Source organism: Protopterus annectens, chromosome 15.part0 (genome assembly GCF_019279795.1).
Source record: "Protopterus annectens isolate FY-2018-M chromosome 15.part0, PAN1.0, whole genome shotgun sequence".
In the NCBI taxonomy this organism is placed as follows: Eukaryota; Metazoa; Chordata; order Ceratodontiformes; family Protopteridae; genus Protopterus; species Protopterus annectens.
In genome coordinates, this window is record NC_056749.1 from 442,588,034 (window position 1) to 442,613,300 (window position 25,267).

The window sequence follows — 25,267 nt, forward strand, 5'->3', positions numbered from 1 at the left end:
GGTATGGAGTTGGGGGTCTGACATATACTAAAGCTGTATGAGTAGATTTCTATACACTACTTGACAGGTGATCTCACAGGTGGAAAATAATGATTAAAACTTCTGAAGGTTAGAGAATTTTATCAAAGACTTGTAGCTAATAAATGTATGCAGAGCTTTTCATCCAGCTGAAAAGGATAACACCTTTCTAGTTCTGTCCTTGAAGGTTAACCTCAAGGTGGACTGTGTGTTATTCAGTTTGTACAAACTGAATATGGCAGGGAGGGAACAACACAATCTTGTCAGATCACAGCTACATGTTTTTTACCCTCAATTCCTTACAGAGGTTTTAACGTGGCTTTTCATGGAAGCTAGGGATATTGTTATTACAGTCATAGACCTATAAAACAGATCTGAAAGGACTACTGAAGGCTATTTGAAGGGAGACCTTTGAGGTTCTACAGCCATTTTCATGAAGTAGGATAACTTTAAAACAGTGGTTAAGAATTGGACAAAACAGGTAAAAAGGAAATAAGAATGCAGCAGGTAGGCAAGATCCACCAACTAGAAAGGCAAATTGTGGTTTTAGAAGACAACTATAAACATTTAGTAAAAGATAAACTGTGTATTAATAAATAAATCCAACAGGGTAGGAAGGAGTGTAACGCACTTCAATTTGAAGGTGATAAATCTAAATTGGAAAGATGGAGGTTATATCATTGGGCTGAAAGAATACGATCTTTTCAACTTTTGGCAAATAGACTGTCACAGTGAAGGAGAGAAGTGCTTATTATGTCAGTGAGGAATGACAAGGGGAATAGTTTATCAGAATGCATATGTATTAATAACTGTGTAAAATGATATTTTGAAAAGTTATTTTTGGCCAAGCCAGACCCGAGTTGTAGTGTCTGCAGTACTTTTATATTATCGATTAAGTTGCTTCGATCTGTGGAGTCAGATCTTCAACTTTTATATTATCCAATTACACTGGAAGAGATAAGGGCATGTGTTAAGACTTTTCCATATGGGAAGTTACCAGGACCAGATGGCCTTGAACTATTTAAACCCCTGCTGGAGTTTTCTCAAGTAGTTGAAGGGATAGGCTGTGTTCCACATGCCTCTAGGTTAGCTACAATAATTCTTTGAAAAGTGGAGAGGGTGGAACCTGTTCTACAGGACTTTTGCCTTATAGCTCTTTTACAGTTATGGAGTTTGCCAGTTTGAGAGGTGAATCTCTCTCTATATATTTGACAAGGCAGTGGACGCTCTGTAATAGGCACTAGAAAATCATCCCCCACCCTTTCCTAACAATGGAATGTTGTTTAACTGTTAATCTTAAGGCATGCAGAACTTTGTCTTGAAACAACAGACTGGATCTGGTTGAGAGTTGTGTTTTTTGCTTTTTGTTGCTATTATTTTTAGGTCATGGAAATATGAGCCAACAGACACTGTCACTTTTATGTTTATCTATGGGTCCAAATTGTGGAACTATTATAAAGATTCTGTGGTTGAGAAGTGTTTAAAAAGTATTGAAATATTTTTCTCTTTAGTTTTACAGTTTCAGTTTGAAAGTTTTATTGTTTGATGTGTTGCAATGTGTTTAGTTATTTTTACAGACTGTCACTGTTTCTAGTCATTTTTATAGTTAATAAAGTGTTATGCTATGAAAAAAATATATGTAAATTATGCAATGAGTAAATAACTGATTTCTAGGTCAGCTACCTGGAAAGCAGTTACGTATAATGCTTGATTTTTTTATGTAATATTAGCTGATGTGAAGGAATAGTTTGTGTGACAATATATTGCAGGAAAGGAATCTTAGAAGCTAATGGAAAGCAAAATAAATGTAGTTTAAAGATACGTATCTTTTGGTAATTGTTATGCTCACAAATATAAAGAAAAGTAAAGAAAAACATGAGAGGTGTCTAGTGATCTTCTAAGGACATAACCAGTGAAGCCCATTCAGTTCCAGGATCTCACCTTCCTATTCAGGGAACTGTGTACCTCATGTCCCTTTAAATAAAATAACATGCAGAAATGTCTGACAGAGGTTGTCACTACTTAAATGTATTTTTTATTTATTATTAGCATTTTGTAAGTTAAAGGGTCTGATGGCTTTAAATTAATTTAATCCGTCTGTACTCAGTGTTTGTGAGACCAGCCAATACACCAAAGAGGGCTTATACCTATCTGGTATTCCTTGTGCTATTTATTACTTATGATACGGCATTTGGATTTTTCATTGTTTACCTATTTTCCTACATTATTTTTCTTTAATGATAAAATGCATTTTGTTGGCATACTAATGGTATATTATTATTTTCTCTTCAAATGCAGAATTACAAACGCAAATTTTACTGGTAAACCTGACTGCCATTGTCATGGTAAGCATCACAAATATCATATTTTGAAAGTACCAGTATGACTTGTTTTTTGCAAATATAAGACAATATGTTTCCCTATATTTTTTTCTGTATGGGGCCTGATGCTAGTCTTCGACTACAGTATTTTCCTGTGCACTAGTTAAGTTTAGGTTGTGGCAGCAAGGCTGTATTCTGTGACAACAAAAATATAAAGACCCAACAGTCACCAGCCTTCAGCAGGTGTTCAGTTAAATAAAACTCTGACACTTCTATCAAAAAATCAATTATGTCTGTCAAAACAACTACGTAGAACACATTTATCAATACAAATATGAATAATGTTCATGCCAGACCCCAAAGTGTGCCATCTAAACATATTTGTGAGCAAATCTCTATCTTAGACCATGAAAAACAGATGTCTAATGCAAAGGCAGACCTATGATTAAGAACAGAGTATGAAAATTCAGGCCCACTATTTTATTATTGTTACTTTTTATGTTTGATCAACAATTAATTTTAAAAAGGGAGGTGATGATTAGTGATCAGCAGTATGGTTTCATGCCAGGAAAGAGCACTACAGATTCAATGTTTGTTCTGAGACTGTTGTTGGAGAAATACAGAGAAGATCAGAAGGAGTTGCATTGTGTCTTTGTGGACTTAGAGAAAGCATATGACAGGGTGCCTGGAGAGGAGTTGTGGTATTGTATGAGGAAGTCGGGAGTGGCAGAGAGGTATGCAAGAGTGGCACAGGATATGTACGAGGGTAGTGTGGCATTGGTGAGGACTGCGGTGGGAGTGACAGATACGTTTAAGGTGGAGGTGGGATTACATCAAGGATCAGCTCTGAGCCCTTTCTTATTTGCAGTGGTGATGGACAGGTTGACAGATGAGATCAGACAGGAGGCCCCATGGACTATGATGTTTGCAGATGACATTGTGATCTGTAGTGAGAGTAGGGACCAGGTTGAGGAGACCCTGAAGAGGTGGAGATATGCTTTAGAGATGAGAGGAATGAAGGTCAGCAGGGCTAAAACAGAATATATGTGTGTAAATGAGAGGGAGGGTAGAGGATTGGTGAGGATGCAGGGAGTAGAGTTGGTAAAGGTGGATGAGTTTAAGTACTTGGGATCAACAGCTCAGAGTAATGGTGAGTGTGGAAGAGAGGAGAAGAAGAGAGTACAGGCAGGGTGGAATGGGTGGAGAAGTGTGTCAGGAGTGATTTGTGACAGATGGGTATCAATAAGAGTGAAAGGGAAGGTCTACAAGAGGGTAGTGAGACCAGCTATGTTATATGGGTTGGAGACGGTGGCATTGACAAAAAGGCAGGAGTCAGAGCTGGATGTGGCAGAGTTAAAGATGTTAAGATTTGCACTGGGTGTGATTAGGATGGACAGGATTAGGAATCAGTATATTAGAGGGTCAACTCAGGTTGGACAGTTTGGAGACAAAGCAAGAGAGGCGATATTGTGTTGGTTTGGACATGTGCTGAGGAGGGTTGCTGGGTATATTGGGAAAAGGATCCTAAGGATGGAGCTGCCAGGTAAGAGGAAAAGAGGAAGGCCTAAGATAAGGTTTATGGATGCGATGAGAGAGGACATGCAGGCGGTTGGTGTGAAAGAGCAAGATGCAGAGGACATGAAGAAATGGAAACAGATGATCCACTGTGGCGACCCCTAACGAAAACAGCCGAAAGAAGATGATGATGATGATCAACAATTTAATTTACACTAATGATAAAACAAACAGTAGCAAAAGTGGCAGGGAAATTTTAGATGACAGTAATGTGATTAATATGAACCATATGTTATAAATGTCTGGTGGGAGTAACCATTAAAGGAAGTGGACTTGTGAACAGCTAGCATGTCACTGTGTAGAAATCTATTTATTTATTTATTTTTTACATTTGTTTACTGGGAAAGTCCGACTGGGCCAAAGGCCTATTTTCAGTGGAGGCCCGGGGAGAAAAGCTCTATACACTGAATTACAGACGACACATATCTCACAATAAGAAATTACAACTAATAAAATATTTTAACAGGAAATGAAAAATAATATTATATAATTACCAAGAATATATAAGGTATATAAACAGTGAAAATAAATATGTTGATGCTAAGCATTTGTTACACAGAAACCAATAAAAAAATGGAATAACATTTGATCACATGAGTGGCATGACAATGGGTGGGGAAAAATAAAGATAAACAGTGAGCTAGAGAGAGAGACATTGACATAGCCTTGGGAGGATGAGCAAGGGAAATTATAGAGGTGTTATTACCTTATCTGTCATGGAGTCCTGCATACAGTTGAAAACTACCCAGCCCCTGATCCCTCTGATAAGCAATGCTGAAGTTACTATAGCATGTATTTCCAATAGTGCTGACTTCATCAAATAGCAAATAATAAAATTCAACGTCTTAGCAACACAAAACCAGCATTGTTCCTAATGGAACTGAAATAGATAATACTAAATTCATTTGCTTTTAAATATGTGAAGTTACAGGCCACAGGACAGACTACATTCCTTTCTTATTAGGTAGTATCATATGTTAGACTGACCTAGAACAATTAAAGAAAAGTATATTAACAAAATATTGACCACAGCACTAGGCTGTATTCTTTACAGGACTACCTCTGATATGTAATGATATGCTAGAAGAATTACATCATGTAGCAGTTATTGAACCTTTTAATAAATCATAGAAAAAGAAACAGGTACATTTTTTGCTCTGCATGTGAGATGTTATATTCCATAGGAGGCATCACATGTGTAACTGGCACGGGAATGGACATGTGCAGAAATGCTGGTGCAATAAAGTTTCCCCAGTTACTTCAGTTATTATTATTTTAATATTACTGCCAAAGTCATTTCCTCAATGTACCATGTCTATCTGCTTAAAACCTATAGTCAACACAGAGACTGATTGTCAATTTTTTTTCAAGAGACAGATTCATTCTAATGAATATTCGAAAAATATGGAATTATTCATGGAATTTGGCATTTTATGCTGTGGCTATCATCTTCCACAACTTGTACATGTTTGCTTTCCTGATTGCTTGTGAAGATTTGTTTTATGAGGTGATGTGCTATCTACTGTAACAGATGTGAGCTTTGTTCTCATGACATGGCAACACATGATGAATTCAAGTGTATGTCCAAGTGAAGCATGACAATCTTCATTAATAAAAAGAAATGTACTGCATGTAATTAAACAGCTTTTTATTTGACAGAACAGCAACATACATAAAATAAACCTGTTTAAATAATTCATTCATGTTTAAAACAGGATATTAAAATACATAAATATGTAAGGAAAAATAAATAATTTAAATAATTCATATTTAAATAAGGCAAAGATTAGGAAAACACGCTTCATATATAGTGAAATGCTTGGACAAATTTTAATTATATATGTTTTTAATTTCTGTAGTTTTCTTCCCAGATCATATCTTTTCTATAACAACCACAATAATATCTGACACTGGTGACAAGGAGTGTCCTTCTCCAACATTCCTTAACAATTTCATCGACCAGTTAAAGTTCTAGGTTTCATTGCCAATAACAACTGCTCTTTCACTGAGAAAATGGTCTTCGATTTCTTTCTTAAAAGCAGCTCCATCTACTCCAGCAGCAATGATATTTAAGTTAATGGCTCAGGTTACAGACTCTTTAGATTAGACTCAGCAGTAGGCAGCCAATGTTTAGCGAGTAAATGTAACAGGGTGGTACACACACACTACCTGCAGATCAGACACCGTATACAAACCATGCGAGGAATGTATAAATCTACTGCAGGACAAGACTCAGGAGACTTCCATGAAAGATTATTTTTTTCTTTCCTCTGAGACTAAACCTAAAATACAAATGATATCACCATAAAATGTTCTACAAAAGACTGCAAGCTGTGTCACTATTTGCATCTTCATTTGGTAATTCTTTTCACTGTGGCATATTATGAGAACTGAGATCATACTGCATACAAACCTGTTCCCCACATAGCTGCAAAAGAAAGCTGTTGTACCTGTTTTAACTACCTAAGCATAGAAATTACCACCTACAGCTTATTAACTGAAACTATTTCTATGTAAAACAGAGCAGCTGCCTTTTAAATTTTAGAACCCATGATGGCATCAAATTATTTTGTTCAGATTTAGTAACAGAAATTATATAATGCTAACTGCATTGGAACAGAACATCACAGCATTTTCCATCAAATTTAAATAATCTAAGTAGATATGATTTTTCTATTAAATGCTGCCTATCTAAGAAAAAGTACTTTACACAGCACTGCAAGCAAGTGATGGCTATCCAGTTTCTAAAGGAAACAGCAAGCTGTTTACTATGACTGATCTTTGTGTACCTTATGAACTCTCTTTTCCGCTTTAACTCCGTGAATATACATTATCCAGCATTACCCACAGACCTTCCTTTCCTCCTGCTATTCACTGTCCATTTTATCATCATGTAAATATGTATATGAAAACCAGCTAATGTACAATGCATACAGCTAAAGAAAGTCTGTCATACTTTCACACAGACTGACATTAAATAAACGGTTTCTCTTAGTCTTTCTTTACTTATACAATGAAGCAGAACAAACCAACTTTTTACAAAAGGATTATATAGCCTGCTGAATGTTAAAAGAAAATGTGCTTAAATGTTTAAAGTAAATGAGAAGCAAACAGTTTCTATCTATAAGTACATTTTACTAATTTACATCATTTATTTCACTTTGTTAAACTGGACTAGTTCCATGTAGTCAGAGCATCTTTTATGTGATAGTTAATGGAGAAAGGGTTTAATATTCAGACCAGTGGACAGAACCCATCAACCTGAATACTATACCTTCTGCATATATGCCTTGTAATATAGCCATTTCCAATTCTGTGTCCCCTGTTCTAGCTACTATTTTTAGTAGCATTAAGCTTGCCCCTTATTGCCATATTTCAAGGCATGCTATAAATACAATAATGACCATGAAACATCAAGTACACATTTGCTGAAATAAATTCCATCAGCAAGAGAAAAAAAAGTTAACATTACACATCATTCACTGTAACAAAACAAAACAAGCAAACAAAAAACATGAAAACAAATGATTTTCAAACGGAAAGTCCCCATTCATTCCTATACCTCTGCATCTCTAAATATCCAATCAGATCATACAAAATATGGGTAAGGAGAAATCTCATCAAACTCACTGTTCTGCAGTCTAGCTGTGTTACATACCCTGTTTTGATGATAGAAACAAATCAGTGACACTAGTTAGATGGTACCCCTTTCACTGGAATATGTTGTGACCAAATGCAGGCAGCACACACAGAAAACCTCAGCTATGTAACCATCTACACCTTGATCATCTACCAGCATCCTGTCGCCACAATGGGAACTCGATGTTTACCAGCAGATACATTCTACTCCAACAATGCTCACTACATTTTCATAAGCTTCAGTTAAGGGGACTACCATACCCTGGCAACACTGAGGTTCTGTAAGATGTAGCACTGTGAATAATAACTTGTTCTTTTTCATACTCTGAAAAATATAAACCAGTCAGCTTGGGAGTTAGAAGTAGTAGTTCATAACTCTATCATTTTACTTGACAGCAACAGTATTACCTGTTTTTTTTTTTGTACTTCCAAAGAGATTAGTGGCATTATGTAATAACTGCTGTAGCTAGCAAGTGACCATGAACAGCCTGGCAAAGAAACATAAACTAAGATTTCTCATCAGATTACCAGTGAATGTAGAGGATAGGTTTACTGCTTTAGTTATAATGTTACTCTTAGAAAATGCTTGAAAGAGTCCGATGATTAGTTAGTTACAACCATAGTGCCCTTTACCTCTTGCCCATAACCCTGACCTCATTAAGCTTTGCACGGAATCAAAATCTAAAGATCTCAGTCTTAATAAATCTCAGCATACAAAATATATTTAATTTTGTAGCAGCATATGGAACTAAAGATGAGTTTGTTGACAAGTGATATGCTGGTCAATGTCTGTAACAATACAAAAGCTTTATGCCCAGTACCTTGAATAAAAGTTCACTGAGCACCATGTCACAGAGTATACCTTACTTAGCCAAACAGTAGAAGACAAGAAAAATACTGTTTTCTCTGAAAGTCAGAGTCCTCCATATCTCTAGCCTGGGAAAGACAACTAAATTTCATCCCACAATAAAATCAACTCCAGTGTCTCAGCATCACTGAGAAAACTGGTCTTCAATGCAGAAGTACAAACACTGAGTGAAGTGCAAATTCTGTGTTGACAGCACTGACTATCACTCATCAGAGGACAAAGCAAAAAACAATAGCCATAAATGAAAATATAATTCTTTTTGTTCTAGCATACATATCTCTAGGACCATTATGTAAGATCATTATATTTAAAGAATTTAGATACCTGCTGCTGTGTAAGACACCTCATCTACAGTAGTCTTTAAGAGGGGAACAATGGCTAATTTTCAAATGACACTGCTATATATCTGCTTGAAAAGAATCTGTAAGAAAATTCAAAAATGCATATTTGTAGCTTTCATTTAAAGAAAATGTCTAACGAATAGAGCTGATGATAATTGTAATGCTCACTCATAAAGTTTCATAGAACTTAGTAATAGGGGAAATAGCCAGGAATGCATCAGTTAAAAGTTTTTCTGTTTCACTGTTGTACCTCCATTCCTATGTCATGTATATTAAAACTGAATTACCTGCAGTAGAATGTTACAGGCTGAAAGGTCTGTGTTATGTCTGACTAACAGAAAATGGTCATTCTCATTTAGCATTTGGGTCATTATAAGTTACCCAGAGGACTGAAAATGTGGTTGCTTTTTAATTGCGTTTGGGGAAAGAGAGGATCCAGCTGTCTTCATATAGTCAGTTAGTTTTATCAGTTCTCTAACTCACAACAGAGAGTAGCTCTCTGTTTATACATGTTTCTTTCCATATTGCTACCTGCTCATCCAAAATTGTCTTTCTAGAAAACATTGTATATTATGTTTCTAAGTACACAGCAATTTGTATAATGTTACTGTACCATATATGTCAAGCACCTGCTAGGCACTTAGAAGTAGTCACAAAATACTTACAATGTAACTGCTTAATAACTACAAGTACCACAATGTAAACAAACTTTGTGACACAATAGTCAAACAAAATGGCATTCACTGAATGTGGATCAGCTTCAATCACACCCTGCACATCTAATACAACATGGTTGTCACTCATGGCTAGAACACAGGCATGCAGCTTTTCATGAGGGAGCAGCTCTGTGTGTATATGGGTGTGTCTGCGCATGAGTGAGTGTGTGTGTGTGTGTGTGTGTGTGTGTGTGTGTAAAATGTGTGTATATAAACAATATAGATAAATGCTGATGCCTCTACATCTCTGAGCAAGTAAAATATCTCCTCCTGATAAGAAACATTCTGTTGCAGTACAAAACCTAGTTTTTCATGTATGAGAGTTCACTCCTACAGTAATAGCTTTAGTTGATGTTGTTAAAGTAATATGATCTGCATCCATGAGGTGAAACAGTGGAATTAAATCATATGACTATTTTCTTCTTCTTTCGGCTTTTCCCAGTTAGGGGTCACCACAGTGGATCACCTGTCCGCTCATGATTGGCAGTGGAGTTTTACAGTGTCAGGTTGCCAGCCTGGCACCCAACCTTCCACAGAAGGCACACACATGCACGCACTTACACCTAGGGCCAATTTAGAGTGACCAATCCACCTACAGTATGTCTTTGGGATGTGGGAGGAAACCGGAGCACCTGGAGGAAACCCACGCGACCACAGGGAGGACATGCAGACTCCGCACAGAAGGCACCCCAGCAAATCAGAGTATGACTATAAAGATTCTATATTATCTGCTGATCCCAGTTCATAATGATAAACAGAAGACTGCTGCTGTAAAAAGGGTGGTTTACTGCAGTATTGCTAAACAACAATTGACCTTTGACAATTTCATATTTTCTTTTGTTGCAGACTGGTAACAGCTATTTACTTTCATGTGACTATTCTAAGCAGATTCTGTTAGGATAAATGTTCTGGAAACATTTTTAAACGTGAACTTAATGACTTTGTGCATAATGATTTGTACTAACCTGGAACTCAAAGTGAAGTACACTTTTTGTAGACACGTGATTTTGTTCTACTTTCTGTATACTTCTGTAAACCGTTACCTATGATTTAGCCTTGAAATTTCATTCATTTCACACTGACAGTAGTTGGAGACTGATGTTCTGTTACCACATGTAACAAAAGGAGAATTCTGTGAAATTTTGTGGAACTATATTGACATATTCCCCCAACTCAGTATAACTTACCACAAGGCACATAACCTCAGAGAAGGTTATATTCAGTTAGGGGATGCAGGGGTTTGCCTCATATAGGGTTGAGAAATGCTTCCCTTCCTTTACAGCATCTGATAACATAATTTTCAGCAAAAAGGCTATGCTGAGTTCTTTAATGAATATGAGTTTACAGAGTTGTTGTTATACCCAATTTACTGAATGAGCTGACTCTTCTGTCTTATTTTATTGTAGGCCAAAAATCCATTTATTTCTATTCTAAAGCTCTTGATGGCAAAAGGCAAGCAACTGGAGCATTTCTGACATGAGCAAGTGAATACTAACTTATTTTTATTTATCAGTATAATACTTCTAGAAAAATCCATTGTAATAATAACTAGAAAATTCCATAATAATAATAATAATAATTATTATTATTATGACTATTTATAACAATGACATTATTCTTTAAAATTATTTTCAGCTATCTTAGAACATCTCAGAGGTATACAAATGTTTGTCCTAAGTACTTAATGAAGAGTTCTCATACGAGGATAAGGTTAGGATACAAAGAACATGGGCTACAAGAAAAGATTTATTTGTTACTGGCTTAACACTAAAACATCACAAAATTCTTGGATGTTGTGTGCTAGTAAGGTCATTGCCTTTGAAAGGAAAAAAAATATGTTTTCAGGTGTTACTTAAGTACATTTACTTACAGTGAATTAACAAACTTAGGAAGATGCAGTAAAACAAAATGTGTGTACTTACAGGCTGCAAAGAAAAATCAAAGAAAAGTTATATTTTCTGGCTTACTGTAATCTCTACTTATGGTATGCCAGTATCACTTTTTTTCAACTGTAGTTTAAGATCAATAATTGTCTTGTTATTTGCAGCACCTCAAGTTTTGCAAACTACTTTTAAATGCTGTTGCATATTGTGTCTTTTTTCACAGCTAAGATTGTTGTGCATTACCCATGATGCACTGCATCAGGTTAACTATGATTAATGATGTGACTCAGTAAAATGTTGCACCATAATTTACTGATGATACATTGCATTTGAGGAAGTACATATTACTTTTGTGGCTACTCAGAATGCGGTCTGCAGAACCTAAGTCTGACCAGTAGTGAGATACAAAGTTACATTTATGCTTTACAAGAGAAAAAATAATTCATCTTTTGTATGATATCATAAACGGTTGCACATTACCTGACAATGTTCAGGTTTTGTTATCACCGACCAAACTGTAAGTTTCAAACTTGACAAAATATATTAATTTGTAGAAATTCAGAAGTCCATATAATCCATGGCATGTTAAGGAACTAGCATGTAATCTGCATATGTAAAAGTGAAAGGATGTATAAGTAGGAATCATGCATTATAATGTTGATGTGGCACTGGTTTTACACATTCTTTAGTGTTTTTTCCTGCAACAACAGATAAATGGTGCACTGCTATTGTTTCTGTTTATCTTGATGCAGTTTGCTTTCCTGTTGCTTAGACTACATCACCTTACCAAACACTTTCTTTCAGCACTGCAACAATTTTGGAGTAGCTGTAGTTAAAGTTGGGTGTGTGGGCACAAACTCCTTTATGCAAAATGTAATGGTTCATTTTAACAAGAAATAAAACTTACTGAAGATTACACAGGATGAAGTAAAGCAGTCCAAACTTCAGCTAGATGAATCAAAAAAGTATTTTTTTTCTTCAAGGGGGAAACCTTACATATAACCACATCTCTTTACTTAAACACACTAACTCCAAAGTTACATAACTATGGAGAAAAAATAAATAAAAGTAGCAAAACTGAATTACTCTCAGCACACAAATAGAAACTGCACCATATGGTAAAAGTAACTGGAGAGTTCCAGAGTGGGGAAAAGAAACTGATGTATATTAATTCATCCACTTTACACTCATCTAGTGTAGGGCAACCCTTTTAACTTATGAGTACTATGACATTAAATGCCATTCAAGTATGAACTGTTACACATTATGATGTTTCTGTTTTAGCATTTTGACATCTATTAAATTGTCTTCTTTTAGTACCAATTCCACCTGCTATAATATGCAGGACATTTATGATTTTGTTAAAGAAAACTGACAAGAGTGTTGCCGCACAAATTACATTTTAGCATTGCCCTTGTCACAATAACTCTTTGAAAAACATCGGTGCTGCAGTTTCTGTTATGCCCTGATTACTCAAAGGCTGTTTTATACCACCAGACTGTCTAGTCTAAGATCATTAATATTACTTTCTTTCTCTGGTTTGTAAGGAACTGATGCCACTCTGTTCATCTGAAGTCCTAGATATTTACAACATTTTCTTACAGCACAGAAAATAAGAATGAATAATATCAGTGCAATAATGACATAAAAAATTATGCTTGAAGTGGGATTTTCCCTGACTGGTACGTAGGGACATTCCATGCTATAATCATTGTCTGCACTAGCAGCAAAAGTTCCTGTTTCATTGTAGTAAAAACACTGAACACTATCCAAGTCCGGAATGTTGACCTTTGAATCCTTCAAGACCTTTAACCAGTCTAAAGCACAACAATTAAAATTATTTCCACTTAGTAGTATATATTTAAGTGTCCTAGACCAGGCTGTGGTTGTGTGAAAGTTTATATCTTGTAAGCTATTGTTTTGAATATCTAGCATCTCCAAAGGAGAAAATGCAAGAGCTGAAGGTAATACCTGCAAGGAGTTGCCAGATAAATTTAGAGTTCTCAATCTTTTCAAGGAAGGAAAAGAAAAGTCTGAAGAGTCAATAAGATTTCCTCCCAGATGTAGCTCTTGTAAGGACAGTTCAAGTCCTTGCAATGCATCTTCTGATACTGACATATGTGGATTGCCTGAGAGGTCCAAGTTTACTAAGGGTGTTTTATAAAATGCCAGTGGTGGTAAGGTCCCAAGGTTATTTCCTGTGAGTTTTAAATGCTTCAGTGATTCTACATGAGCAAAGGAAGTACATGACTCCTTTTCTGTCCTATGCCTCAGAGACAGACATTCTTGTTTGAGATCATTGTGCACACTGCAAAGCTTGATATTATTGTTTCTAAGATCCAGTTCTTCCAATGCAGGTAAAAATTGAAAAAATGATGGTGGCAGAGAATTTATGAGGTTATCTTGAAGAAACAGTGATTTCAGAGATGGAAGAACCATGTGATCACTTTTTGGGATCATTCTCACTTTCCTGCTTCCACTTCTAGAAATGCCTGAGACTTCATCCATCACCTGAAGACAGTTCATACCCAGCTTGAGATGCATCACTGAAACAAAGTGATGAAAAAAATGATATGGGAAATGAGTTACCTGGTTTTTACTCAGATCTAAATCAATAATCGCAGCCAGACTTAGATTTGTTATAGCTTTGTTGTCACCAGTGTCGGCAAGCCTGCTGCCTGTTAACAAAGAACTACTTTTATTCTCATTCATGCCTGAATGCCCCCACTGCCTGGTGACATCTGAATATCCAAGGGTTAGGTTCTTCAGTGCATTGCCTGATAAGTTCAAATATTTAATGCGATGTATTTTTGGAAGAAGAGGGAAATGAGTCAACTTGTTGTGACTAAGATCTAAAATTTCCAGCTGATATTCATCATCTGTCTCCTCTGTATGGAAGATTTCTACATAATTGAAGCTTAAATTCAAAACCTGCAGGTGAATCAGCTTTAAATCAGAAATGCAATTTATCCAGTTTCCAGACAAGTTCAACTCTACCAGGTTTAGCAGAGACTCAAATGTTCCTTCTTCGATTTCTTGGATGACATTGTTTCTCAGTAAGAGAACTCTCAAATGTGGTGTTCCGAGGAACAGGTCAGAGGATAGTGTGTTTAGTCTGTTCAGAGAAAGGTCTAATCTTTCTAATTTTGGTAACTTTTGCAGATAAATAGCAACATGAGAACTATCCAGTCCATTAGCTGACATGTCTAGTGTTCTTAGCTTTTGTAGAAAACAGAAAGCTCTTCCGTTCACAGAAGCATTCCTATCTAGGTGATTTGCAGCAAGAATGAAAACTTTGAGGTTCGTAAGGTAATGTTCCAAAGCTGTGGGATCAATGTACTCCAACTGGTTGTGGCTTAGTTTTAAGTGCCTGAGAAGGTGCAGGGGTACTTTTGACTGCACAGTCAGATTCTTCAAACAGTTGTGAGACAGGTCAAGCTTCCTGATCGTAGACGTAAGGTTTGTTGGGAATCTAGTGAGTTTCAAATGTAAACAAGACACTTCTCTGAAGTTCTGCAAAAGAAAATAAGAACAGTGGTGAAAATGTTCAGAATTTCCAGTCCGTGTTTATTTTGTATGGTGTGTGTGTGTGTGTGTGTGTGTGTGTGTGTGTGTGTGTGTGTGTGTGTGTGTATATGCACATGTAGACAGAGCATGTGTGTGTGTGTGTGTGTGTGTGTGTGTGTGTGTGTATGTGCACATGTAGACAGAGCGTGTGTGTGTGTGACTCTGTGAATTCATAAACAGTGAAATACAAAAAAAATGTTGCATATATTTCCTACAAAGTAACTAAAGTATTGTAAATAATTACCATAAAACAATGTATTTACTGGATCATGGATACTGTTAGATGCACACCTTAGTCATTCAAGGAAATCTGATCTCAAGTAGATAGAACTCAGGTTTGTCAGACGTTCTTATGGGATATACCCCTTTATACCACTTTGCCTTCATTGACAGCTCCCCACTACCCAATAACCATCTATGCAAACAAGTCATTACGGACTGTATAGTAATATAAATAGATCCATGCATCAATGCAGAGATTTACAGTTATTTTTATAGATATGCATTTCAAAAAAGATAATTACGTTATGGCTAATTTGAGAAATAACATATGGTGACTAATTTTAGATCTGCATCAATAAACTATTATATATGTGTGGTACTATCTCACCATGAAAACTATTCAATTTTTTTTTTAGTCTTTCTTAGGCAATGTATGTGTACACAGCAATTTGATTATCTTAACTTGTAATCAATCTGGTGGATTTGGTTGTTTATCACACTAAACACTCCTAAAGAATTACAAGGTTGCATCTACAACCCTGCCCTTACATAAAAGAGTAATGTATCTAAACAAAGAGACCTCATTATTTGAGTCCCAGAACTTCAAAAATAAATTGAGATTCAAACAAAATGATGTAATTTACAAATCTCATTGTTCCTCCTTCTGAGTATTTTACATCATTAGATGACATGAGCAGATAGGACCTTACTGCCTCTGCAACTTATATACACCAGGCTTAAGGTATTTACCCCAGAGTAAGGGGAATAGTCTAAGATGGCTCCATGTCTAATATGCAGCTCTTATAAGTGCAATCACAAAAGAGCATCAGGTTTGAAAATGGTCTAAATCTGAAACTTTTAAAATCACTAAAATGTGTTGTTGAGGGAAGGTCTCATCCTCCCTCTCTCTTTTTCCCACCCTTGCTGCTTATATGCACTTACAATGATGTTGCTGTGTGAAAATAAAAAATCTCTGAGATGCAACCATCTGTCTTTTAAAAAAGATAACACTGGAATTAAAACAAAAAATCAATGATTACAGACTAAGACACCATCCAAGGCAAAAAACACTATTTCCATGGGGTCAAATAACATACCAGGTTGCCTACTCGTCTTCTGGAACAAGACTTGTCAGACTCTCTACAGAGGTTATTTACTATCATCCTCCAAACAAGCTTCATGCTGGATGAATGAAGAACAGCAACCGTCATCTCCTTGTACAAAGGTGGGGTATCAGATGATACTGGTAATTACAGAACAATAAGTATGATCAGTCTCATCCGTAAGGATATGGAAAGAATCATTAGAGTTAATAAAGAAGTACACAGACAACATATGTGTCATAAGAAGAGTCCAAAGTCATTTCAGATTCATCAAGGACAGATCCTGCATACTTAACACTGATCCACTTCTTTGAGAAAGTTACTGAAGCAATGGATGAAAGCAAACCAGTACAGCTCACATATCCAGACCTCACAAATGCTTTTGACAAATCCCATATTCAGGCAACATAGATAACCTCTCCAAATTAATTTCAAACCTTATGTAAGTCATTGGATATCAAACTGACTCACAAAGAAAGCCCAAGAAATTAAAGTGGGTGGCTCTACCTACTTCAAAAGACCTGTTACTAGCAGTGTATCGCAAGCTTCAGTCTTTGAGCCCATTCCTCTTTCACATTTAGTTCTTGGAGGTCAAACCAAATGTTAAGGTGTGCGTCTGATTAAGTTTGAAGATGACTATAAACATGATGCCATCATAAACTCCACAGAGAACACTAAGATCCTCCAAGGATACCTGTCCCAAACAAATAGGCAACGTTAAAACCATGAACTAAAAGTAAGTGCCAAGAAATACATAACAGTATTCTTTGTCAATAACGATCATCATTGTAAATATCGCATTGACAACAGACTCCTGAAAGATGATCCTGGAGTCAGGGATCTAGGAACCTATGCCGACAATGAAACTCCCTTTATAACTTCTAACTTTTTTCTTTCATCAGACAGCTTATAAGGTATGGTGTCCAGTCCCATGAATGTATTCAAGCCACTGTAGTTATCTGTCATTAGATGATCATTGAATATAACATCCTTTTCGGTATGTACCCATACATTTGGCACAACTGCAACAACAATGCTTTCCCACTAAAAACATCAAGGGCCTAAATCATAAAAGCTTTGCAGACTGTCTCAAAATGTTGTCCTTCTTCTGATAGAGGCTACTAATAGGTGACCTCTCCCTCAATATAGAGCAGATGCTACCCTGTCAGACCAATTACACTTTCACATTGCATAAACACCCAATCAAGGGATACAAAACACTTTTGCAACAAAAATAGAACAAGTTGTAGGGAGAGTTATGTATCACAGAGAATATGCTCATATGGAACTGTCTTCTATTCCACATAAAACAAAGGAAAACCATAAATTCACCCCTGGTTTAGCACTCATGCACGATATGGAAAAGAGAAACAAGTAATGTCCCAACAGATATTTATTCTGCCCACTGTGGGTTATTCATACGCAAAATATAAGAGCTAAAAAAATACTATGGAAATGTAATGCTGGGCTTCTGATGATCCTTGCAGATCAATAGCCTTGTAAGTACCTATGAAGTGTTAGTAACTACAAGGCAGCTGAGATGTGAGGTCATTTCCTCCTTGCCAATACCTATCCTCAGCCCTTACTTCATCACTAATGTGTCACAGTTATACCTGGCACCTTTCTGCAATACCCCAACCTCACTTTTACTATGCACCACTGGGTCTACTTTGTTTCATTGAATCTCATTTCACTGAATTTGATTTCACCCCGACCACATCACTGAAAACACAAATTACTGAAAACTCATTTCAGTGAATCTCATTTCACTGAAATTAACTTAGTATATATGACACTGTGTAGAGTACTGTAAGGCAAGTAAAAGATATATACCCTTTTCCCCACTGTAGTGCAATCCTGGAGTTAGTATATATAGTTGGGGGGGGGGCACAGCCACCCACCTTGTTTGTTTTATATTCTATTTTACCAAAAACTTCAAAACAATACATTTTAAATAAAATACATGCATGGTTACAACACCAATCACTAACTCTCTCTAGAAGACAATATGTACTCAAACTAAGTGGGGAGCTATGCCCACCACAGCCCCCAATTTGGGGAGCTGTGTCCCCCACACCCTCCCTAATTATATATACTAACTCCAGGATCACACTACAGTGAGGAAAAGGGCATATACCTTTTACTTGCCTTACAGTACTCTACACAGCGCCATATATACTAACTGCAGTTCAGTGAAATGAGATTCAGTGAAGTGAGTTTTCAGTAGTTTAAGTTTTCAGCGACGCGATTGGGGTGAAATGAAATTCAGTGAAATGAGATTCAATGAAACAAAGTAGACCCGCACCACCATATATACATTTGAAGATTCACTGTGTTAAGGATTATATTTGCAGTTCTCAGAGTTTCAACAGAGCTGTCCTGGAATAAAAGGTCGTCAATTGTACTGTAGCTGATATTTTTTATTTTTATTTATTTATTTAACATTTGCTAACCAGAAAAGCCTGACTTGGAACAAAGCCAATTTTCAGTGGCGGGCTGGGGAGAAATGCTCCAGATGCATGTCTTTGATCATGGGAGAAAACTGAAGCACCCGGAGGAAACCCACACGAGTGCAGGGAGGACATGCAGACTTAACACAGAAGGCACCCCAGCCGAGAATCAAATAGGAAAACCTCTTACTGTGAGGTGACAATGCTACCGCTGCACCACTGCACTATCATTCTTTTATTTACTTATTTTTTGATCTATAGAATTTTATGTTGATTTCAGCTCTTTCTATTCTAATGACTTTCTCTCTGTCTTTCCTTTGTCCTTTTAGGTTGTTTGTAGATTTTTTTTTTGTATTAGTTTGCTCGACTTAATTTTGCTCATATATTTTTTTACTTTGTATATATATATATATATATATATATATATATATATATATATATAAATATAAAGATAGAGGGGGGGGCCAGTTGGCATAATGGTTACAGTCTTTGTCTCCCGTGCACAAGGTACAGGATTTGATCCTGACCTCTGGCCAATGCCTGTTTGGAGTTTGCATGTTTTCCCTGTGTCTCTGTGTGGTTCCTCCCACCACCGAAAAACATGCCGAGTGCTTCCATCTGAAACTCACCAATGACTGGAGCTGTGGGCATTAGCACAGACTCTACATGGTGCCGTATAGGGGGAAGAGTTGCATAGATCAACCACTTTGAGCATATATTGTGATGCATAGTATCCTCAAGATAGGAGACCATGGATTACAGACTATGTGCTAGCCATTAGAAGGTAATTCAGTCATGCTGACTAATGTTGCCAGATAGGCAGGGGTATTTGTCAGTGATAACTGGGTTGAGAACCTGCTCTACTCCAACCTATGCTAGAAGACCATGCTAATGGTGGGAGAGGTGCATGTGACCTTATTGGCCAGTGTGTGCTCACCATAAAGCCCAGCAGTCCTTAGTGAATAAGCTACTGTCTGGTCAGTGTCCGGTTTCCCAGTCTGGGTTATTGGGACAGCTCAGTTCATAGGTTCACAGGTTCATAGGTTCATACTAGGCTATCTGCCCTAGGGCATTTATAAGCCTAGCCAGAATGTGTTTGGCTTTCGCCACCCATTTTAAATTTATTTTGCTATGCCCTTTTTCGAGGTTAGTATACTGTGCCTCTGTCTAACAGTGACACAGAACTGATACCCGGGGTAAACCTACGATCTCCCATCCACTCATCAAGATTCCTCTTGAAGAGAGTCAATGAGGGACTCTGCCTAACCTGGACTGGGATTTTATTCCAGAGTGAAGGGAGCCTCTGGGTTATGAATCTGTCCCTCCAGCATGTCCTATTTATTTCAGTGCTGAGGTTCAAGTCTCTCGAGCGCGTAGCTCGATGGGATTTGGATTTTCTGAGGTGCAGCATGTCCATTAATTCTGGGTTGGACATGGCTTTATAAGTCAGGCACAGGTCGCCTCTGAACAGGCGGTATGCCACTGAGTAGAGCTAGAGTTTCTTTATCCGGGCAGCATATGGCATCTGTTTGAGCCCTTTGATCCTCTTGGTGAGGTACTTTTGGGGTCTTTCCAGTTGCTGCAGGTGTCTGGTAAGGTACATCCCAAAAGGGGCATTGTACTCAATTATGGGCCTGATGAGGGATGAGTAAAGAGGCATGATGACCTCCTCTGATCTAGATGTGAATCCCTTCATGATAAGGTGGGCTATATAAAATGTTTTTCTAACCACTTTGGTCACATGGTTGTCAAATGAGAGATTGCTATCAACTTGGGTCCCCAGGTCCCTAATTACTTCTTCTGTACTTAATGGATTACCACCTATGTGGTAATTTGTGGGCACTTTGTTTTTGCCAAAGGGGATGACTATACACCTTTTGGCATTTAGCTTGAGGCCATGGCTCTGGCACCAGTTGTCTGTTTCTATGAGGCCCTTTTGGAGGATGCTTGTGTCAGCTGGAGAGTCGATTATGGCGCCCAGTTTGCAGTCATCTGCGAACTTTGTCAGCCACAGTCCTTCCATGTTGGCCTGTACCTCCGAGAAATATATACCGAACAAGAGAGGTCCCAGGACTGAGCCTTGTGGGACACCACTTGTAACTGGTTTGGAGTCTGACATGGCTCCAGCAATTCTAACCATGTGGGTTCTGTCCTTGAGCCAGTTTGCAATCCATCAAGTGACATAGGGGTTTATATTTAAGCTGGTGAGCTTATCTATAATGCCCGAGTGGGGTATTGTATCGAAGGCTTTTGCGAGGTCCAGGTAGACTGTGTGGACCACCTTCCCCTCATCAATGGCCTTGGTGACTGTTTCAAAGAAATCAACCAGGTTTAAGAGGCAGGATCTGCCCTTAACAAAGCCGAACTGGATAGGATCCAGTGTCTGTAGGTCCCCAATATCTTTATTTATGAGGTCCATGATGATCCTTTCCATAGCTTTGCAGACCAAGCTAGTCAGGCTTATGGGGCGATAGTTTCCAGGATCCGTTGAGGCACCACCTTTATGGAGAGGGACCACTGTTGCTGTATGCCACTCTTTGGGCACATATCCTCTAGTAAGGCTGAGATTGAACAGTAGTTTTATGTTTGGGTTTAGCTCTTCGTGGAGTTCATGTAGGACGCAGCCCAGGACACCGTCTGGTCCCATTGATGCTGTGTATTTTGCTTTGGGGAGGGCGGCTCTTACCTGAGCATCTGAGATGTCAGGGGGGCAGCACTCTGCTGGGATAGATATTTGCCCTTTTGGTGGGGAGGGGGGGAGAAGTTTGTGCTGGACCTGTCAGCTAGGATGTTGGCAATGTCTGTGGGTTCGGTGTATTTTTTGTCAATTTGGACTAATTCTGAGCATATCTGGGAATTACCACCCAGGTTCCTAACATAACTAAAGAAAGCCTTGTGATTATCCTTAGTGTCCTGTGCAATTTTTCTCTCAAAGCTGGCCTTAGACAATTCTATGAGTGCCCATAGTTTTTTGCTAATACTGATCAGTGATGCCTTCCCTTTTTGGGATTTTGCTCTATCATTTAGTAGCTTCCTCCTTCTATTGTATAGTTTGTTTATGGCTGCGGTCCACCAGACAGGACGTCTGCCTTTGGAGGACTGGGTCTTGGTTTTATTTGGGATCGCATGATCCATGCATTCCTGAAGGTGCTCACAGAATGCGTTTATAAAGGATTCTGCGGTCTGAGCCATATTTTCCACAGGCCCAGGGGCTTTGAAGGATACCACCTCGGTTTTGAGGAGTGTGAAATTTGCTTTAGAGAAGTTTTTTACTGTGGTTTTCTGGGCAGGGGGTGGGGTCGGGATGTGAATATCCAGTGAGATTAACTTATGGTCTGATCTTACCAGTGAGGGATACACTTCTGGTCTGGAGCATAGAGTCCCCATGTTGGTGATGATCAGGTCCAGTATGTTTTCCCCTCTTGAGGGAGTGGTAACAAGTTGTTCCATAGCATTTGAGTTTATAAATTCTAGGAACCTTTGGGCTAGGGTGTTGGAGCTAGAGTAATGCTCCCAGTCTATGTTTGGGTAGTTGAAGTAGCCCAATATAATGGTATTTGGAGAGACCTTCATATTTTCCAGTCTTCTCAGGAAGGCCGAGTGGGGTTCCTGGGTTTGGAAGGGTGGTCTGTAGCAGGCTATAAACTGGAAGGCAGTTTTACCCACTGTTAGTTGCACATGGATAGTCTCTGATGCTTCGTGCTTTGCCACCAACCTGGATGTGTGGGTATCTTTGATGAATATCGATACTCCCCCTCCTTTTGTGGTTCAGTCCAAGTTTTGGGGCCGAAAAGCATGGTATGAGGTATAACCTAGTAGTGCTGGGGTGCTCTCTGGAGCCCTGAACCAGGTTTCTGTTACTGCACAGATATCGATGTTCTCCATGCTAAGGCGAGTTACGAGTGCGTGCATCTTGAGGTTTAGACTTCTGGCGTTGAGTAGCATTACTCTTAGTTTCTTATCCCTTGTGATACCTATGGAGGTGGGTTTGTCTTTTGAGCCTTGCCTAAAAAAGGCACTATGGGGGTAGCAAGAGCCTTTGCCAATATCCGAAAGCCCAGGGGTGACAGGTGCAAGCCGTCCCTAGCGAAGCATCGTGGCTTGTCGAGCATATCATCCCAAGCTGACAGGCATTGGATCCCCTTTGAATGATACCAGTACTTAAGCCAATTGTTGAAATTGATCTTGTCTTCATATTGTGGCATCATTCTTGGTGAGGGTAAGATGCTACTCAAGGTCAGGGTCATACCGGCCTGGGACATATGCTCAGAGAGCTCCTCTATGTCTCTTTTCATGTAGTCCAGGGAGGTACGTCTCAGGTCATTCACACCAGCATGGACAATGACTGAGTCATATTTGTACTTGCCTTGGAGTGACCTGAGTGCTTGTGTTATGTGGCGGATCCTAGTGCCCGACAGGCTGCTCACTGTGACCCTCTCCTTGTTCAGCCTGGTGAGCGGGACGTTAGTGTGCCTGACGATAGAGTCACCTATTACAAGTGTATCAGGTGTGTTGTTCAGTCTTAAGGGCTGTGACTGTTCGGCACACTGGCTTTGTGAGATGTGTTGCACGTGTTTTGTTTTGGGGTAGCGGTTGCCTGGGTGTCTGCTTTGGAGGTCTCTGCTGCTTAGGCAGATCTTTATTTAGAGCCTCCGAGTATGTTTTTGTGTGATTATGTGTTTGGTTTGCTGTCGTGGTAGGTCTATGTGAGACTGGAATTGTAGTGAGTGTGGTTTCCTTCTCCTCCTGACTGGTTATGCCAGTACTGAGTTGAGAGAGCTTAGCCTCCAGTTTGGCTATATGGTTGCATCTCTCACATATGTTGGAATTTGTTGGGAGGAGGAGAGGTTTGTCTGTGTACATGAGGCAGTTGTAACATTGCCTCAAGATTCCCAGATTCACCAGCTGGACCGGAGAGGAGATTGACAACTGACCTTTGGACATGCTAGAATAATATTGGGAATTCCTTTATAATTGAAAACAAGGGCCAGTGGGGAGTGAGGTGTAGTTCTTTTAATTTTTAGTGCTGATTTATATAATTGCTTTAGTGAGCAAGTGCCAGGTAACTTAAGTGCAATGTGTTACAGGTAACTTAAATGCAAAAATGACAAACAGTAACTTTCTTTCAAGTGAAACAAGGAAATAAGTACAGTAAGCAATGCAGATATCACTAGTGATCCACAGAAGCGCTGAGAAGCTGCATATTAGGTGGAATTAGCATTCCAGGGAAATAACAAGCAAACAAACAACAAGCATATAAACAAAGCTAGATTCAGCAGGCCTGGAGCAAAAGCCAGATATAAAACCAATCAACCTGCCAAATATGAACTAAGAATTGTTACAATAATTGTAGGTTCACTCACAGGACAGAGCTTGGAAGTGGATGACATGATTGTCTGGAAGAGGTTGGACATCCTGTGTATTCAGGAGATAAGATGGAATGGCAGTACAGCAAATCCACTTGGTTTGGTATCCAGAGATAGGAGGATAGACTAGAAATGGTATGGGAATTGTGGTGAGAGACCGGCTTCAGAAGGCAGTGAGAGATATCATCAGAACTAGTGACAGACTCATGGCAATCAGACTCCAGCCTAATGATAGGACATTATTCATAATCTCAGTCTATCCCCCGCAACAGGGCTATGACAGTGAAGAGAAGAGTACATTCAGACAGCAGTTGCAGGACGTACTAGATAAAGCAGGACAACATGAATTGGTGTTGATAATGGCTGACTTGAATGCACATATTGGAAAAGACAGGACAGGATATGAGGACTGCCTGGGTCTACATGGGCGGGGCAACAGAAATAAAAAAGAGAGGCCATTCTAGACTTCTGTCTGGCAAATGGCTTGATAGTAGCCAACACATGGTTCAGAAAGAAAGGCAGTCACAAGATCATATACAAGAGTGGTCAACATGCAACTCAGGTAAACTTCCTCCTAGTAAGGAAAGGGCACTGGGGTAGAGTCAGAATGCAAAGTCATTACCAGTGAATCCCCAAAAAACTATATCAGCTTGCAAGGCAAAGACAGAAAGATAAGGAATATAGTGAGACACCCTTCTTAATGGACATCACCAACAACTTGTTCACCAGTCCACAAGACATCAAAAGCAGACTGAATGAGTACTTCCAGCAGCTTCTGAATGAAGAAAACCCCACAGAAGCTGTACTGCCCTAGACACATCTTATGATGAGAGAAGAGGAGGAGCTCACCACAGAATAAGTACAAATAGCACTAAGGAAAATGAAGTCAGGGAAAGCAACAGGCTCAGATGAGGTCACAGAAGATATGATAAAGATTCTGAGATAGTGGAGAAATGGCTCTTGAGAGTACTCATAACAGTGTGGAGAGAAATACTTATCCCAAATGACTGGAGAATAAGCATACTCATGCCAGTGTACAAAAACAAAGGGGACATCCACAACTGTGGACAGTATAGAGGTGACAGACTCCTGTCACACTGCATGAAAATTGTGGAGAGGATGATTGATAAATAGATATACAGAATAGTCAAAAGTAAGATGGGAGAAGAGCAGTTCAGATTCAGATTAGGATGTAGTA

The 25,267-nt window shown here is 38.5% G+C and overlaps 1 protein-coding gene across 2 annotated transcripts in view; it reads right to left on the reverse strand.

Annotated features, from left to right (window-relative positions):
- Nucleotides 1-11,654: 11,654 nt before the first annotated feature.
- LOC122789749 (transforming growth factor beta activator LRRC32-like) overlaps nt 11,655-25,267 on the reverse strand; it is a 103,451-nt gene continuing 89,838 nt past the window's right edge. Inside the window, exons 1-2 of one of the 2 annotated variants that reach the window (XM_044057184.1) lie at nt 16,248-16,372; nt 11,655-14,874 (exon numbers count right to left, since the gene is read on the reverse strand). In XM_044057184.1, coding sequence (XP_043913119.1) covers nt 12,847-14,874; nt 16,248-16,361 — 2,142 coding nt within the window. In that variant the 5' untranslated portion in view covers nt 16,362-16,372 and the 3' untranslated portion in view covers nt 11,655-12,846. Of the gene's footprint in view, nt 14,875-16,247; nt 16,373-25,267 lie in introns of those variants that run through there. The other variant, XM_044057185.1, reaches the window with a different exon arrangement.